Genomic DNA, 18260 nt, shown 5'->3' with positions numbered 1-18260 from the left:
GCACTTGAAGATCCTTAGCCAAACTACCTCAATGCTTTAATCTTGCGCTTCCTAGTTAGTCTTAAGTTTCTAATTCTATGGTTAGTCTTCAATTTCTAAATCTATTTATACCTGGAATTCCAACAATATGTTAGATTTAGAAATTGGTCAGAAAGTTAACGTTGTTACATCTGGGCACTCAGAAAGTGGCTTGATAGATTTTCCTTAACTCAAAAAGCGAGAAAGTTATTTTCTGGATTTTGATAATATTATTAACATATGAATATATTTATTTATACATAATATTAAAATATATTATTTATTTATTTATAATTAAAATTAAATAATAAAATATATTATTTATTAATAGTTAAAATTAAATAATAAAACATATATTTTTTTAAAATATTCTTTTAAATTTTTTTTAATGAAATTAACTATTTAATTATTTTATTTATAAAAAATATAATATTTAGTTTATATATTTTTAGTTTTGTCTGTTTTAATCTCTTGTTTAGTTTAAATCAAATTTTTAGTTAGTCAATATACTCAAAGGATAGAAAAACTATCTTTAAAAACTCTAAATAATTTGAGATTTAGAAAATAGAAAGACTATATTGTAGTAATTTTCAAATTATAAGAATTGAATGTATTTCAAATTAACATCTAAAATGATTCAAGAATTAAAGAGTAAAATAAATAAAAATATAAAAAGTAATTAATATATTTTTAAAAATAGAAAATCAAATATTGAATTTTATTAAAATAAATTGATTAAAAAGTAATTTTTCCTAAATCAAATGGATACGCGTCCAATTAACGGATTGATCATAAAGTGCCGGATCTTTTATTGCATTAGAATAGCAACTATTACCACTAAAATAATAAAATACTTACGCAATTATTATTTGTTCATATTAAACAAAATAGTAAAAACTAGCAGCTTATATTTTAGGGATGTTCATTTAACAATTCAATTAAGAGGAACAATCTGTGTAGTTCAAGAATTAATTTTCATTGAATAACACCTATAAATAATACATTGCCATCTCCCAAGCAGCAGGTAATTAAACCCGATTACATGAGTCGAGAGGACAATATACAGGAGAACGATGATAATATTGTGTTAATTTTCATCACGTCAAAGGATGAGGAATTCGATAGTTTATGACATTGTCGAAAAATATCTGCTCGATTGATTTCTTTTTTTTTTTTTATTACAATCTTTTATCTCAATTTAAATTTGTAATTTCATCTTCGCTCAGTTCACGGCTTGCAATGAATCCCATCTTTGGAATTAAATAAACAAAGGAAGAAGTGGCTATATTTTCTTTAATTACTAGAGCAAGCAGTTTCCTTATAATATAGTGAAAGAGTTTTCATAATTCTACAATCAAATTGGACTTCTCATGCAATCTGGAAATTCAATTCAAAGGCAGTCTTTTAGGATGAAAAGATGTAAATGAAATAAAAGAAAAAGGCTCATACCAAGCCCAAATTATATCTCCCTGGTTAGGCTCTGGACGAGATGTTCCTTTAGGTGAGCAAGGTTTTTAGTCTTAATCCCATTAAAAAATTATATCGAAATAATTTTTTTAATAAAAATAAAATCCAAATCTTACTCTCTGTATATCTATATTAATTTTTCAATTTATCAGTTCGATTTTAATTATTCTTTTAAAAATTTAATTTTTTTTATTTAGTTCAATTAATTCAGTCATTGAGACAACACGTCACTTTTTTATTCATTATCTAACTATGAGATACTAACTTTATTTTATTGTGAGAGAATGAATATGTATTTATATTTTTTTATAAAATATATAAGTTATGTTTACAATTTTTTTTCATAAATTTTATTATTTTAATATCTAAATATTAATTAAAAATATACAAAATTTAATAATACATACTATGACATTAAATGATAGTTAATACGTTTAAAATATAATTTTAATAATTTTAAAAAATAATAAATAAATATTTAAAATAAGCAAATTCATTCTTCTCCCATCCCATTCCGTTAGCTTATGAAACGTGGACGAAAATGTCAAGACGGGGAACCGGCCCATTTCCATTCTATTGTACAATTGCAACCTCACGCGTATAGATAAAACAGAAACACACACGTGACACGTAGCTTGCGCTGTCTGTTATTGAAAAGGAAATTGAAATTAGTTAGGTAATTATTACGCGTTCCCTCACACAAGTATTTTTATGTAAATTATTAAATTTTAATTTTTTATAGGATTTATTAAATTTTAATTTAATTTTTTAAAAATTATTAAAAATAAAAATTAAAGATGTTTAAATTAATTTATTAATATATTGATTATTTTATAAATAAAATTATTTAATTAATGATAATTGATAAAAAAAAAAACTAAATGTATATGTTATGTTTTTTTTAAATTAATAAAATAAGATAATTTTATTTATAAATAATTGAAATCAATCGGTTAATTTAAAAAATTTTTAATTTTTAATTATAATAATTTTTATAAAATTAAATTAAAATTTAATAAATTTTATTAAAAAAAATTAAAATTAAGTGATTTTTAGGTATGAAAATACACTTAAAATTAAGTGTCCGAATATAATATTTATCCAATTAGCTGAGTTTAGTCCAATTATTATTAAAAAAAATTAATTGAATTGATTTAATTTAATTTTTTATATAATTTTAAAATTAATTCAATTAAAAAAAAAATCAAAGTAATCAAACTGAGGGCACCTCTGCTTGTTGTGCCGCATTTGACCTCGCAAATGCAATCACCATCTCACCTCCTCTTTGTCTCTCATCCCAGTTGATTTTTCTGAAATATTTGTGTGCTGGTGGTGTTTAATTTCATTATAATCTTATTTTCTCATGCTATAATTTCAATTTATTTTTTGTAATTTGATTTTTCTTAGAGTTGAATGAATTTAGATTTTTCAAGATTGTGATTTTAATGATTATAATAAAGATTGAATGAAGATGGAATGATCTTTTTAATGTTATTGTTTGCATCTTAATGAAATTATGCATTAAAAAGAAAATTTATTATGTTTTTTAAAAGCTGTTATTACTTGCTATTTGGTTGTATGAAAATAACTAAATATTTAATGCAGATAGAAAGAAACTTCTCATATTTTCATAAAAAATACACTTAAATTAATATTTTAATTTTAAAGTTAATTATTAATACATAATATATTATATAATATAGTTTTTAATTATTTTTAAATTATATAATCATTAACTATGGTGTGTATATATATAATTTAAGATTAAATATATTATATAATATAATTATTTAAATATATCATATAATATACTTTTTAGTTATTTTTTATTTATATATTCTTTAGCTATATATATAAAATTAAAAATTATAATAAATTTATAATCAAAATTATTAAAAAAAGGTAGAGAAATAAAAGATAATGTCATATTATATGTAGTCCATAAACACATATTTTCAAAGTATAAAATGCATTTTTAAAAAAATATATAAAAAATAACATGTATAGAATTGATTTTTGATTAAATTTTAATTTAGTATAATTTTGATTCAATTTAAATATGATTTTGATTTAGTTCTTAATAAAAAATCAGAATCGAATTAAAATATTAAAATAAATTCGATACGTTATAATTTTTATTGATTCAGTATAATTTTTTAATTTATTTTAAAATTCTTAAAAATCATGCACAACCCTAATTGAAATTGAAATTTCAATGGTCCATGACTCTCCATTACCCTGAAATGGGGGTATCCTTGTTAAACTTATTTCCACCACAAAAAAAAAAGGAAAAGGGAATGGCTTCTTGTACATTCTTATCAATGCATTCTCTAACTTTAACGGCCAACAAACACTCCACCGCCTAAAGTTTGAAGCCATTATCTGCAGAGTTAACCAAACCTCTTGCATTTTTGGAACGGAAGGAGGCAAGGAGCTCCTTCTGCCATGAATGTGTTAGGTTCATAAGACGGCTATTGAATTTTTCTAATTATTATTTATCAAAAATAATTAATATTATCATAAATATCACAATTGACATCTAACTTCACGTTGTTTCATACTTTTTTTTTTTTTAATAAAAAGGACCTCGCTGGTGTTTATTAATAGGATTTCTGTGGATCTTTCTTTGAATATTGTTGTTGGGATGCATTCCATATTCATTTTGGAACATTAGGTGCACTTATTAATAATTATTCCTTATAACTTGAACTAATGTCATTTTCTAGTGCAATTACTTGAATTATTAAGTCTTTATATTTTGATATATAATTTGCATGGATAAGTGGGTATAACAATACCCAGCTTATTTTAATAGCTGAAGGCAACATCACTCATATGACAGATTAATTATTTTTAAATATTTTAATTTTAAATTATATATTTCAACCTTTTAAATTATGAGCAATTATAATCAAATCTTAAAATTAATTTTAGAAAATTTAAATTTTATTAAAAAAAAAACAGTTTATAGTCAATACATTTATTGAAGTTTGGTTATAATTACTCTCTTAATGTTGAGATATGTGATTCAAAATTAAAATGTTTAGATATAATTATCAATTAACTAAAAGATTTGATATTTTCTATCCAATTGGCCTTTTACTACAAAAAAAAAAAGATTTAGCCGGAAAAATTTTTATCGTGTAAAGTATAAAATTTGTTGAAATAAGTTTATTGTAACTAGGGGTGAGCATTTTGTTCAAACCGAAACGAATCGAATCGAATTAAATTATAAAAACCGAATTATATATTTTAGAAATTGAATCAAACTGAAATGGATGAAAAATCGAATCGAACTAAATCGTTCTATTTCAATTCGATTCGGTTCAAACAGATCGATTTTGATTTTTGATTGATTTTTAAATTTAGACTTGATTTTCAAGTTATTTGGTCTAATTTTGACTTTTGTTTGAACCTAATAACTATTAATTATTGAAATTAAACAATTTATATATATATATATATATATAATTAAATATAATTTATAAATTCTCCATAAAAATAAATCAATTCAAAAATCGATTCTATTCGATTTGAATATATAAAATTACTATTCAGTTTAACCGATTTTTTTCTCTTTAAAACCAAACCGAATCGAAATACTCGAAATTTTTATAATATAAAATCAAACGAAATCGATTAAATTTTAAAACTGAACCGATTGAATCAAAATGATTAGGTTTGATTCGATTTTTCGATTTGAACTGAAATATGCTCACCCCTAATAGTAGCATTATATGAATCGTTACATATTACTGCTAAAAATTTGTATTCGTAAGTATTTTACAATAAAATTATTGTTGTTGTAGAAAAAAAAGTTATTAATAGTTTTTAAAAAATTTTTTTAATGATATCAATAATTGCTGTCATATCATTTTATGTTATTAGCAGTAATTATTTATATTATTGTTATATATTTACTTTATAGACTATAAAATTAATATTATCGTAAAATTTTTATTACTAATTTTAATATTTGTTGTGGAAATTGCAAATTGGGAATAATTTGATTAATTACTTATTTGGATGGAAATTTTGAGTTGAAATATTTTTTGCTCATAAAAAATAAAAAAATAAAAGAAATGAGGCTATCAAATTCTGATTTTAAAATAAAATGCTTAACCTTTCAAATGAAGTGATTTCTCCTGCATATGACAGCTAGTATGGCAAATAAATAGCGGACCTACCCACACAACACAAGGATCAATATATTATTACCTTTCTTAAATGAATTCCCCGTACCCTTTTTGCGTTACCTAAATTCGGTTGAATTTTTTTTTTTTTCATTATTTTTTCAGCAGTTCATAAATGTAGGCAGTTGAGAGTTAATTCATTGCAAAGATCACCTTTATTTTTTTATTTTTTTTATTTTGACTAATTTGTAAAGTGTTCACATCCATGAAGCCCTTTTTATTCTGCCTGCTCTGCCTCCATAGCTGCCAAATGCAACATGGGTTTTTGGTCACACAAGCGCCTTTTCTTGGCCTTTCTCATTCTTGCTTCAGCCATTGATGGGGCTCTAGGAGATGCTATGGTTAGTGGCACTGTCTTCTGTGACCAATGCAAGGATGGCCAAAGATCTCTCTTCGACTATCCCATTTATGGTCAGATACTTAGCCATTTACTCGATTCTTGATTTTCTTCATTTCCTTTGTGTTTGGACATTGTACTATTAATAACATTATTTTTTGCAGGGATCAAAGTCACGATGGCCTGTGCAGATAGTAATGGCCAAATTACAATGTCAAGAGAAGAGACAACAAATTGGTTTGGAAACTACGCAATGAGGTTTGATGGCGCCCCAGACTTGAGCAATTGTTATGCTGAGATTTCAAGCAATGGTCAGAGTTCAAATGGCTGTGGTGCAGCAGCTGGTCCTGCCCAAAAGCTAAAGCTGATGTTCAGGATGTTTGATATGGAAATTTACAGCGTGGATTCTTTGCTTTCTCAGCCTGCTCAGCCCATGTCATTTTGTCCAAGATCCACAAACCCAATGCCTGCACCTGTAAATCCCGTAAGGCCTCCAGTGCCTGTATCGCCTCCACCTTTCAAGCTCCCTCCAATCCCTAGATTGCCTCCGCTGCCTCCACTGCCTCCTATGCCACCAGTTCCTTTCCTGGAAGCATCAGCTTGTACACACCAGTAAGTTGACTACTTTTTTTCTCCCTTTCTTTTTTTCTTTTGGTTGCTTTATAGCAGAAGCTTGAGCATACTGAAGTTGCATAGGAAAATTAACGATAATTAAAGAATTTAGCGGCCTAGATAATTAAAGAATTAAGACGATTAATTTAACCTTATATATAGGGTTAGTAAATATAATTAAACCATAAATCACACATTAGAGTTCCAGTATACGATGGTGCACATGCAAGGTTAATTACATGTGAGGATTAGAATTGCAAAATTACCCAGGAAGCATTACATTTATAAAGAATAGTGCACTTGTCAAATGTTAGTAGGTAAAGTCTCCACACACGTGACATGAAAACTGAATAATGTGAAAGTCTTGAGTTTTTAACTTGATCCATAAAAGCATTCAAGAGGACAAATAAATAATTTTGTAAAATTTTGTTTATGTCATTATTTTAATGATATATATATAAAATATTTTCATATGTTATATTATATTATATTGTTATATAAAAAATTGAACATGGACACAAATCTTTATTAAAATAAAATTTCAAGGCTTAAATTATTTTTAGATTGAAAATAGAGTTAAAAATATTTTAGTATTTTTGCTAAATTTAATTGGAAATCATAATTCTAATGGTAGGGACTAACTTGTAAGTTTATTAAAATATGAAGGACTAAATTACTTGGTTTTAAAACTACAAAAACTAATTTATAGGTTTAACCAAATTTTAGAGATTAAATTGTCAATAAAATAAAATCTCAAGGATTAAATTGCTTTCAGATTGAAAATAGAGTTAAAGGACATTTTGGTAATTTTTATTAAAAATAATGGTAATTTAACTGAAATTTTAACAATAGAGACTAAATTATAAATTATGTCAAATCTCAGGAACTAAATTACTTGATTTTGAAAATATAGGAATTAAGTTATAAGTTTTGTAAAAAATTAAAAACTAAATTATAGTTTACACAATAAATTAATGCCTAACATGAATTCAAATTTCCATAAAGAAATACCAATGAGTTATATATGACTTGATGGTTTTGGAGTTATTTTCATGGAAAAAAGAAAAATTTTGTCACAAGAAACACATATTAAAGGCTTAAGATTTATATCTTAAGACTTCATATTGCAGGGTTCGAATTCAAATGATGATAATATGGTTTACGAAGTAGATATTCTATTATTAATTAAAATTTACAAACATCTATATTAATGTGAAATTCCAGGTATTGGACTATGCCAGAGTACAAATGCTACTGGAGGGCAGTGAACCCTGAGATGAAGGTAGCAGTTGTTTTTGGGTTGCTTGCAGCAAGAAGATATGGTACAGACATGTCATTATGGCAAGGCCTACAAGGGAGAGGAGATCCTTACAGGACTCTCCTGAGGGAAGGGACAACAGCACTCCTCAACTCTTATAATAGTCTGGAATTCTCTTACAATTCAATAAGTGTTGTTACACATATGAACTGGGCCTTAATGGGCTCCCAAAGGAGTGTTCTCCTCACTGCTCTTAGGTTTAAGAGGGCGAATTCTGGTTATGGCCATGATACTTGCAAATTCACCCCTTGCAAGTGACTTATATTGATCATTATGCCATTTTCATCTCCACTGGTTAGATTTTATTACCTCTATATATAGGCTATAGTTATAGTATGAGCTTGGATTCTATCTCGTTCTTGTTGTTTGTTTAACAGTTCAAATATTTAAGTCTACCAATAATTTTCTTTTTTTTTTTCTTTCTTTTGGATTATTGACTAGTTATTGATATATATAAAATAAAAATTTATTTTAAGAAATTTGAAATTATTTAATAAAATTTAGCGATAATCTAAAATATTATACTAAAACATCTCTTCTAAGAAAACCTAAAATATTGATAGTGAAAAATATATAGAGACGTGTACAATTTGGTTTCAGAATTAAAAATTCCTGAAATCGGATTCTTAAAAAAAAAAAAAATGGAATTAGAATTGTGACTGAAAGGAGTAAGAATTAAAACCGAATCAAACCGAAATTTTAGTTCAATTTAGCACTGTTTTTTGTTTTCACGTCAATGTAAGAAACCTCTTTTTATAGGTAAATTTAAAATTTGAACGTTAGCATGAAGGCAAGTGATTTGAACGTACAACAAATTTATTACGGATTAGAAGAATAAATTTATTGTGGATTAAAAGATGCATTCCAAGAATTAAACTAGTATGAAAAATGTGAATTTTTGTATATTTTCTCAAAAAAAATTTCTCACTTTGGAGACAATAAAATATGTATGAAAAATAATTTTGAAAAGTTTGAACTCATTTGAAAAAATATAACTATGTTTTTCAATGGACTTTCTATGTTACCTTGTGTACAATTAGTACAATAAGAACATTGAAAAAAAGTTAATCTTCATGATAGGAATATTCAAGGGTTGGAATTCCCACATTGACAAAAGATGGGATGAGTGAGAGACATATAAGTGGGAAGGACTCATAAATTGATTGCTTTAAAATTTTGAATTGGATGAGATGTTAAGTTTATAAGTATATTCTTTCACAAGACTCATGATTCTCTTAAGGTCCTTTGGGCTCCCCAGATATCTAATAAGTGATATCAGAGCCCAATGGTTTCGTAGAACAAGTATAGATCTATAAATTTTTATACACAAATTTTTATAGACCAAGTCAAGTCCATAAAAAATATGGGGTGATAGCAGAAAACCCTATTTGACACCTTAAGAAAGACAAAACACCTCTGTTGGAATGCCATCCATAAGACTAGCACGCACTGTTAAAAGTAAGACTCTTGAAAATAAGATGAACTAAACATGCATCCAACAAAGTGTTAAATTGCTAGCTAAGCTTATTATAAGCTTTCTCCATATCAACCTTTTATATGTCTCTCCATCAAAACCTCTTGAACTAAAACAATATTTCTCATAATATGCCACCCCATAACCACAGTTGTTAAAGGCGTGCCTCGCTAGGCGACATTGAGAAGGCGCTGCCTAGGCTCCAGGTGCACCCAGGCTCAAGGCACATCCCAGGCATGCCTCAGTAGTCCCAGGCGCCCTACTTAATGAAGAGGACTTTTATAACCAACCCCACTCCTCCACGACAACGGTAGCTTTTAGAAGTTAAAAAAAAAAAGTGAAAAGAAGAAGTTAAGAATAAGACAAAAAGAAGGAGAAGATTCTAGAAACTTAGCTGACCTTTGCATTCAGGTTCATTATTTTTTACTTCCTCTTCTATTTCTTCTTCCTTTCTTTCTTTCTTTCTTTCTTTCTCATCATCGGCTTCTTCTCCTTTCTTTATTCTTCTTTTCTTCCTTCTTGCTAGTTTTCAAGCCATGGCTGCTGCTTTCTTTATTCTTCTTTTCTTCATTCTTGCTGGTTTTTAAGCCATGGTTGCTGCTAGCATGCTTTTTTTTTTTTCAATTTTTCTCCTGTTATGCTATAGAAATTTTTAGTGATTTAGGGTTTCACCTATACTACAATTGCTATTTTTTTTTTCTTTTGAGTTGATTTTTGTTGTTTGATGACACCAGTTGCTTTGTGCTTTTTGATGAGTGATGACACAATTTGCTAGTTGTTGACACTAGCTGCTTTCTTTTTGCTATTTTTTCTTTTAATTCTCTGTTCAACATTTGGCTATTTGTTGACTATCTGTCACATGTAAGCCACTAACCCTTAATTTCTTATATCTTAAATTATAATAAAGAGAAAAAAGACAAGTGAAAATTAACATAAATAAATAAAATGACAATAAATAAATTATTTACTAATAATGTAGCCCAACAACAATGAATGGGTGTTTGTTGCAACATAAGTAATATACTAATAATTAAGTTATTAACATATTATTGATAATTAACATGCCTTTTGCTGTAATAACATAAATAAATAAAATAGTTTAATGGGTATTTGTTGAGTGTTCTTTCTTGAATATTTCAAATATTATTTACTGTAATTTTTACTTCTTGAATACAAATATTATTTGAAATGACAATTGAATCGTTGTTTGTGACTTGTGTGTGAGTGATAAATTGCTTTGCTAAACTGGCTATGCTATTGATATAGGGAGTTGATATTTCTTATTTTGTTGTAAAAGATGGACACCAGAACATCTGCTGCCCTTAGAGATAAAAGTGACAATAATAGAAAAGATCCTGCTTGGAAGTATGTGCATTTATTCAAGCCACCAAATACAAATGATCTTGTTTGTAACTTTTGTAATAAAGTTCCAAAGGGAGGGATTTATCAAGCTAAGTAACATTTGGCTGGGGGACATCGCAATGCCACCATGTGTAAAAAGTGTCCAGCATATGTACGTAAAGAAATACAAGACTATATGCTAAAAAAAGGTTGTAACAAAGGACTTTGATAAAGTTCTTTTCCTGATTTTGAAGATGTTAAGAGGATGGGTGATGATGAAGACGAAGATGAAATTGGTGCAAACATAGAAGTCTTATAGCAAAGAAGTAATAAAATTATAAATATAAGAAAGAAGCCAAGGACAAAGGGTCATATTGATGCATTTTTTGCTCAAAATGCAGAAAGGGTAATGAAAGATAGGAAAAATGCAAAGTTGAAGCAAACCACCATAAATGATTCATCCAAAAAAGAATTGCAAGAAAAGGCATGTAGGGATATAGCTCGATGGATGTATGATGTGGCAATTCCTTTCAATACTGCCAATTATCCAAGTTTTCAAGTGATGTTAGAGTCTGTTGGACAATTTGGTGTTGGTTTGAAGGTACCAAGTTACCATGAATTATGGGTTCCCTTATTGAATAGAGAAGTTACTGATGGGAAGAATTCATTGAAGTCCTATGAAGAAGAATGGGCAAAGTATGGTTGTTCTATAGATGTGAAGAATTCATTGAAGTCCTATGAAGAAGAATGGGCAAAGTATGGTTGTTCTATAATGGCAGATGGTTGGATAGATAAAAAGCAAAGGACTTTGATTAATTTCTTAGTGAATTCTCAAAAGGAACAGTTTTCCTTGAGTCTGTGGATGCTTCAAAGTATTCAAAGGCTAGTGAGAAGATGTTTGAGCTGCTTGATAGAATTGTGGATCATGTTGGGGAGGCTAATGTGGTTCAAGTGGTGATAGATAATGCTAGCAACTGTGTGCTTGCAGGTAATTTTAAGTTTTAATTTTTATTAAATTATTTAAATTTCATTTTAATTAATGATTGTAGTAAATAAAAACTTATATTATCATATTCGTTTTGTTTTTAGGAAAGTTGTTACAAGTTAAGCGTCCACACTTGTGCTGGACTCCTTGTGCTGCCCATTGCTTAGATTTGATTCTAGAAGGCATTAGGAAAGTGCCAAAATTTCATAACACAATTAAAAGTGCAGTAACAATGAATGACTATATTTATGTCCGTCCAGGTGTGATGAACATGTTACGGCACTTCATTGGTGAAAGAGAACTAATTAGGCCTACTGTCACAAAATTTACAACTACTTTTCTTACCCTTTAATGCATACATAAGCACAAGACCAATTTGAGAAAGATGTTTACTTTAGAGAAATGGACCACAAGTAAGTGGGCGAAAGAGCAAGCTGGTAAAAAAGTGACTAGTATTGTGATGATGCCTAGTTTTTGGACTAATATGGTGTACATCTTAAAGATATTTGGTTCATTAGTCCGTGTGCTTTGATTAGTTGATGGTGAGAAAAGGCTTGCAATGGGATATATTTATGAGACAATGGGATATATTTATGGGGCTATGGATAGGGCTAAAGAAGCAATTGCAAAGTCATTTAGTGAAAAGGAAGAAAAATACAAGGTGGTGTTTGAGATCATTAATGAACGATGGGAAAGCCAACTCCACCGATCATTGTATGCAGCTGGATATTATTTGAATCTTGAATTTTTTTTATTCAAATACTCAGATTGTTGCAGATGAAGAGATTATGACTGGTTTATACACAGTTCTACAAAGGTTGATTCCAACCTAACAAGAGCAAGACAAAATCATGAAACAACTGCTTTTGTATCAAAATAGTGCTAGCATATTTGGGATGCCTGTGACAATTAGGAATCGAACAACAATATCTCCGGGTAACATAATTTTAATCATAATTAATATGCATTATTTTATTAATAGCTGAATGGTGGAATGCTTATAGAGCTTCAACTCCAAATTTGAGAATTTTTGCAATAAAAGTGCTTAGCCTCACTTGTAGTGCATTTGGTTGTGAGCATAATTGGAGTATTTTTGAGCATGTAAGTAACAAAACATGTCTCTTTACAATTATACTTTTAATTTATTCTTTCTTAAAAATTACTTATTAAAATTGTTATATTTTATAGATTCATAGTAAAAAAGGAAATATGCTTGCTCAGCAAAGATTGAATGATTCGGTGTTTGTGAAGTATAATCGGGCATTAAGGCACCAATATGATGCATGTGACTGCATTGACCCTATTTCATTGAAAGACAAATAATAGTAATGAATGGTTGATGGGTCAAATGGAGGAAGAGCTAGAAAATGATGAACTTGTGTTTAAGGATGACAATTTGAATTGGAATGTGGTTGCTAAAGCTATTGGAGTTGAAGAGGATGCCTACAACATTAGATCTGGGAAAGAAAAAAAATATAGAATCTACAATTGCTTTAAGATCTATGTCAAAGCATAAAGGAAAGCCACCATCTAGAGCTGATACTCCTTTCCTTAGAGAAGAGACATCTTTTGAAGAAGATGAAGATATTGATTTTGAATAAGATGAGTATGAAGAGGATGAAGCTGAAGGGGAATATGAAGAAGATTTTAATGCTACTTTTGATATAGATTGAAGAGTAGTTAACTAGTTGTTTTGCAATTAGTAATTAGTATTTTAGTTTTGATCACTAATGCTACACTTGAAATAGATTGAAAAGCAGTTAACTAGTTATTTTGTATTTAGTAATTAGTACTTGACTTTAGTTTTGATTACTAATGCTACTCTTGATATAGATTGAAGAGTAGTTAACTAGTTATTTTGTAACTAGTTTACTTTCTTTGGCTTTGATTACTAGTGTGACTAGTGTCTATTATGTTAATATGTTTAGGATTGTGACACTTTATATTAGTTTCTTAAGATATAGTAGTTCATTTTTATTCTATTTGGATTGCAAAATTATTATTACTTTATGTTTATTACTTATTGTTATGTTTAGTTTTATGCTAGTTGAAATTTTATGGAATATTAATATTTTTTTGAATTTTAATTTTTTTTTTTGTTTTTGTGCCTCACTTTGCTCAAGCGCAGGCCTTGCGCCTAGGCTCCAGAACACTTGGTGCCTTGGTGTGCCTTCGGCCTTTAATAATTATGCCCATAACGAAGCTGCATTGCTTCTCCTTAACCAAAGTGGCTATCAGGACTTAAGCTTTCTTTCAATGACCTTTGTAACCCACATTGCACATACTAATTAAGCGCAATTGGTTCATAAATCCCAACAAATCAACTTTAGGAATTAAAACAAGATTCATGTTGTGTAGATCAAAATCAAGAACTCAAGAAAAAAAAAGCGCTAAACACGTCGAAATAAATTAGATGATTCAACATCCTGATAACACCGTTGAAAAACACATTTGGCAATCCATCAAGTCCTAATAGCACCTTATATGAGAATTTTTATTAGGTAAAACTAGGGGTGGCCACGGTTCAGGAACCGCCGGTTACGGTTCCTGAACCGCCGGTTTAGGTTCAATGAAATTATGAACCTGAACCAAACCATCATGGGACGGTTTGGAAGACGGTTCTTGAACTGCCGGTTCCGGTTCGAACCCCGGTTTAAAAGACGGTTCGAAAAATGACAGTTCAAGACGGTTTAAAAGCGGTTTAGGGGCGGTTTAAGAGCAACTTAAAGGAAAAAATTAGAGGAAAATTTTATTGATTTATAATTTAAGTTATATTTATAAAAATATTTTAATTTTTCTTAGAAATCTTTCAAGCAAAATAAAATAAGAAAAATAAGAATAAAAATAACTTATTTTTAAGAAAAATTTAATAAGCAAAGACTTTAACTTATTAAAAAACTAGAGATAAAATTAATTTAAAAAAAAAATTAGAAAAATGTGCATGAACTTAATTTTGCCTATGCATCCCTTTAGGATTTAGAGGAATCAAAATTTTCAGTTATAAGTTAAGAGAAGGGAGATTGAAGTGGTTTGGTCATGTGAAGCATAGACACAGGAAAACTCCAATTAGATAAGTAGAGCATATTGGGTTGAGGATAGAAAGAAAATAATAGGTAGACCTAAACTGACTTGGAGTTGAATAGTACAACATGACCTATAAGCATTATACATTTTCGAAGATTTAATCCAAAATCGTTTAGAGTGGAGAAAGAAAATTCATATAGCCGACCCCAATAAATTTTTGAGATAAAAATTTATTTGAATTGAGTATTACTTGCCCTTTTTAAAAAAATTATATGATAATTGATAATTAAAAAAATATAAAAGAAAAAAAAATCAAAATAGAGGGTATTGAAAATTTTATTGAAGATATAAAATAATAACAGAGTAATTGAGATAGTATTAAAAATTTCAGTGAGCATAAAAATAATAAAGTAGAGGAATTGTGAATTAAAAGGAGTGTAGAAAATTATTATTTAGAAAATTTGAGAGAAATTGAAAGAGTATTAAGAATTAAAGAGAGTGTAGAGAATAATTGTGTAGAGAATTAATGATATATATATATATATATGAATTAGGAGTAGAGTGAAGTATTTATTAAATTTTTTTGTATTTAAATCGCCGGTTTGGTCCGGTTCGGAATCGTCGGTTCAATCCGGTTCGGAACCGCCGGTTCACGGTTTCTAAAAATTATGAACCTGAACCAAACCGTAAAAGGACGGTTTCGGTCCGGTTTGAAGCCGGTTCCGGTTTTGACCGGTTTCGGTCCGGTTTTGACCGAATCGGTTCCGGTTCGGTTCCGGTTCGAAACCGGACCGTGGCCACCCCTAGGTAAAACAGATATACATACAATGATTTTATTGTAACTATTAATTATGATGGGACCTACGTAGGACCTACCATAATTAACAGTACATACATCAGTTTCATTATGCAAATTTTCCTTTTATGGACCCAATAGCAAGGAGAGTCTCTTTCACCTTTAGGATACTACGAGGAGATGAAATAAGTGTACCTTGGCTGTAGGAAAGAACAGGGAATCTACCACAAATAGCAGAAATAGATAGGACATTGCTGAAAATACAGATCGTCAAAAACGATTTAGCTTCCTTAGGCAAAGAACCATTATCGTGAAGGAAGCCTTAGGGCCTCAATTTTGCTTCACCTATGCCTATCACACATCATTGAATGAAAAAATTATATATATATATATATAAAAAGTAGGAAGATATTTCCAAAATAATGCCATATGGCACTTTTTTTTTTTAAAGAACTTGCCATGTATTACTTTCTATAAATAACTAATTTATACTAATTATTATTTAATTTTTTATTTCTCTTTTAATTATCATTATTATTTACAACACTACCTTAATATTTATGATTTAAATTATTATTTTCTTTAAAATTTAATTTTAAAAAATTAAGATCTTTTGTGATTAAATGTAATATTTAAAAATTATTTATATTATTTTTTTTTATAAATTCATTTATGTAAAAATATTATTTATTACATGTCACTCTTCATAATAATAATGATAATAATAATAATAATAATAATAATAATAATAATAATAATAATAATATTTTAAAATAAAAAAATAATTTAAAAGATGACAACAACAACAATAATAAAAAGATCACAACTATTAATTTAAAGAAAATCAGAGATTAAAGTCTCTATTAATTTAAAGAAAATTGACTATTAAAGTCTACATAAAAAGTTATAAAAATAAAATATAGATATTTAACTTATTTATAATTAGTATGTATTATTTTTTATGTTAATAATTTAATATTCTTTTTATTTTACTTTCTTAAAATTAATTAATCATTATTATTATTATCGTTATGACCAAATTATGGCCATTGAATTGAAATGACCAAGTAAATGAAAAATATTTTATTATTATAAAAATTAAATTTTAATGCTTTTGCTATCAATTTTTAAATAAATAATATTTAATTATAAACTTAAATTTTTATTTAAATGATTTCCATTTATTTATTTATATATAATATGTTATATGAGACATTTAATACACTTTAAACACTCTCATCTCACCAAATATTTTCATTTTACCTTAGTGCTTTTAAATTTTTTTTTTATTTATTCTATTTCTTTATTATTTCTTTCAAAAATTATTTGTTATCATTCTCAAAATTTATTTATTTAAATATATTTAATTAATATTTGTTAATTATTAATTTTTTTTATAAATTTCTTATTTAATATTCCTTAAACTTTTCAATATTTTATTTTATTATAATTATATATCGAATGCAATTATAAATAATATTTTAATTATTCATATTTTATTATTATTAATTTTCAATACAATTATTTTCAAATTTTAATTAAAGATCTAAATTTTTATGCATAAATTATATCTCAACTATGTTTTTATATAGAAGTTGAATTTTAAAAAAAGATTACAAATATAATAACATTGAAAATTTAGTTATAAGTAAAGATGATTAAAAACAATTAAATATTTAAAATTTTAATTTTTATAAAATGTATTTATTTTATATCATAAATTTATATAAAATAATAACTATTTTTGTAAAAGAATTATTTTATAAAAAAATATAAAATTAATAAAAAATTTACACTTTACAAAAATTTAAAGATATAGTATTTTAAAAAATTAATATAATAAAATGTTATTTTTAATTAATAATATCGTTATATATTTTCATTATTATTAAAATTATATAATTCAATTGATTATTAGTAATTTAATACATTTTTTATTATATTAGTAAAATATTATATTTATATATTTTTAAAATAATATTATTTTCTCATTAGTCTAATATATTTTTTGTAATTTAAAAAAATCGATTTATATAAATCATGAGATAAATATTTAAATTTCATGAAATTTAAATTTTTTTTTTAATAAAGTAATTTTATTACATTTTAAATGAATTGATCATGAAAACTATTATTAATATATGTATAAAAATATTAAATAAGTATTTTAATTAATTACGCTATAAATTAATTAAAAATTTATTATTACAACAGGTAAAATTTTATTCAAATTAAATTAAATAAAAAATAAATTTTAATCGGAAATTAATTTAATAGTAATAGCTTATCCTTATTTAAAATATAATTATAAATTAAATTAAAACATAAAAATTATAAATTATCTATGCATAACATAAGTATTATATATATATATATATATATATATATATATATATATATATATATATATATATATATATATATATATATTCATATTCAGTTTATAAATGAATATGCGATTATATTACTCAATTACAGGTTCCAATTTTAGATATTTGTACATTTAAATAAATCTCCTTCCAAGAAACTAGGTTGATCCTTCGGAAGTTTATTTGTTTGACTAAACTGCGGCGCTTGATCTTCAGATGATTCATGGCTTTAGTTGATCTTGACTAAACTTGGAACTTAAATTTGGATAAATCATAATACTTTATCAACTGTAACTACATAATTGTTCCTTTGTTCTGTGTTTGTT

The 18260-nt window shown here is 26.7% G+C and overlaps 2 protein-coding genes across 2 annotated transcripts; both read left to right on the top strand.

Annotated features, from left to right (window-relative positions):
* The first annotated feature begins 5905 nt into the window (after positions 1–5905).
* On the top strand, positions 5906–8357 carry LOC110646507 (uncharacterized). The gene is made up of 3 exons (XM_058141414.1): positions 5906–6089; positions 6180–6627; positions 7852–8357. The coding sequence occupies exons 1-3, from the start codon at positions 5936–5938 to the stop codon at positions 8201–8203; spliced, it is 954 nt and encodes a 317-aa protein (XP_057997397.1). The 5' UTR covers positions 5906–5935; the 3' UTR covers positions 8204–8357.
* Positions 8358–10716: 2359 nt separating this feature from the next.
* Positions 10717–13261, top strand: LOC110646511 (uncharacterized). The gene is made up of 8 exons (XM_058141454.1): positions 10717–10828; positions 11015–11056; positions 11162–11542; positions 11599–11748; positions 12282–12406; positions 12513–12562; positions 12750–12846; positions 13061–13261. The coding sequence occupies exons 1-8, from the start codon at positions 10717–10719 to the stop codon at positions 13259–13261; spliced, it is 1158 nt and encodes a 385-aa protein (XP_057997437.1).
* The last annotated feature ends 4999 nt before the right edge of the window (positions 13262–18260 follow it).

Source organism: Hevea brasiliensis, unplaced genomic scaffold (assembly GCF_030052815.1).
Source record: "Hevea brasiliensis isolate MT/VB/25A 57/8 unplaced genomic scaffold, ASM3005281v1 Scaf1, whole genome shotgun sequence".
Taxonomy (NCBI): domain Eukaryota; kingdom Viridiplantae; phylum Streptophyta; class Magnoliopsida; order Malpighiales; family Euphorbiaceae; genus Hevea; species Hevea brasiliensis.
The sequence above is the reverse complement of the archived record's forward strand: the minus strand, read 5'-3'. Positions and strand labels throughout refer to the sequence as shown.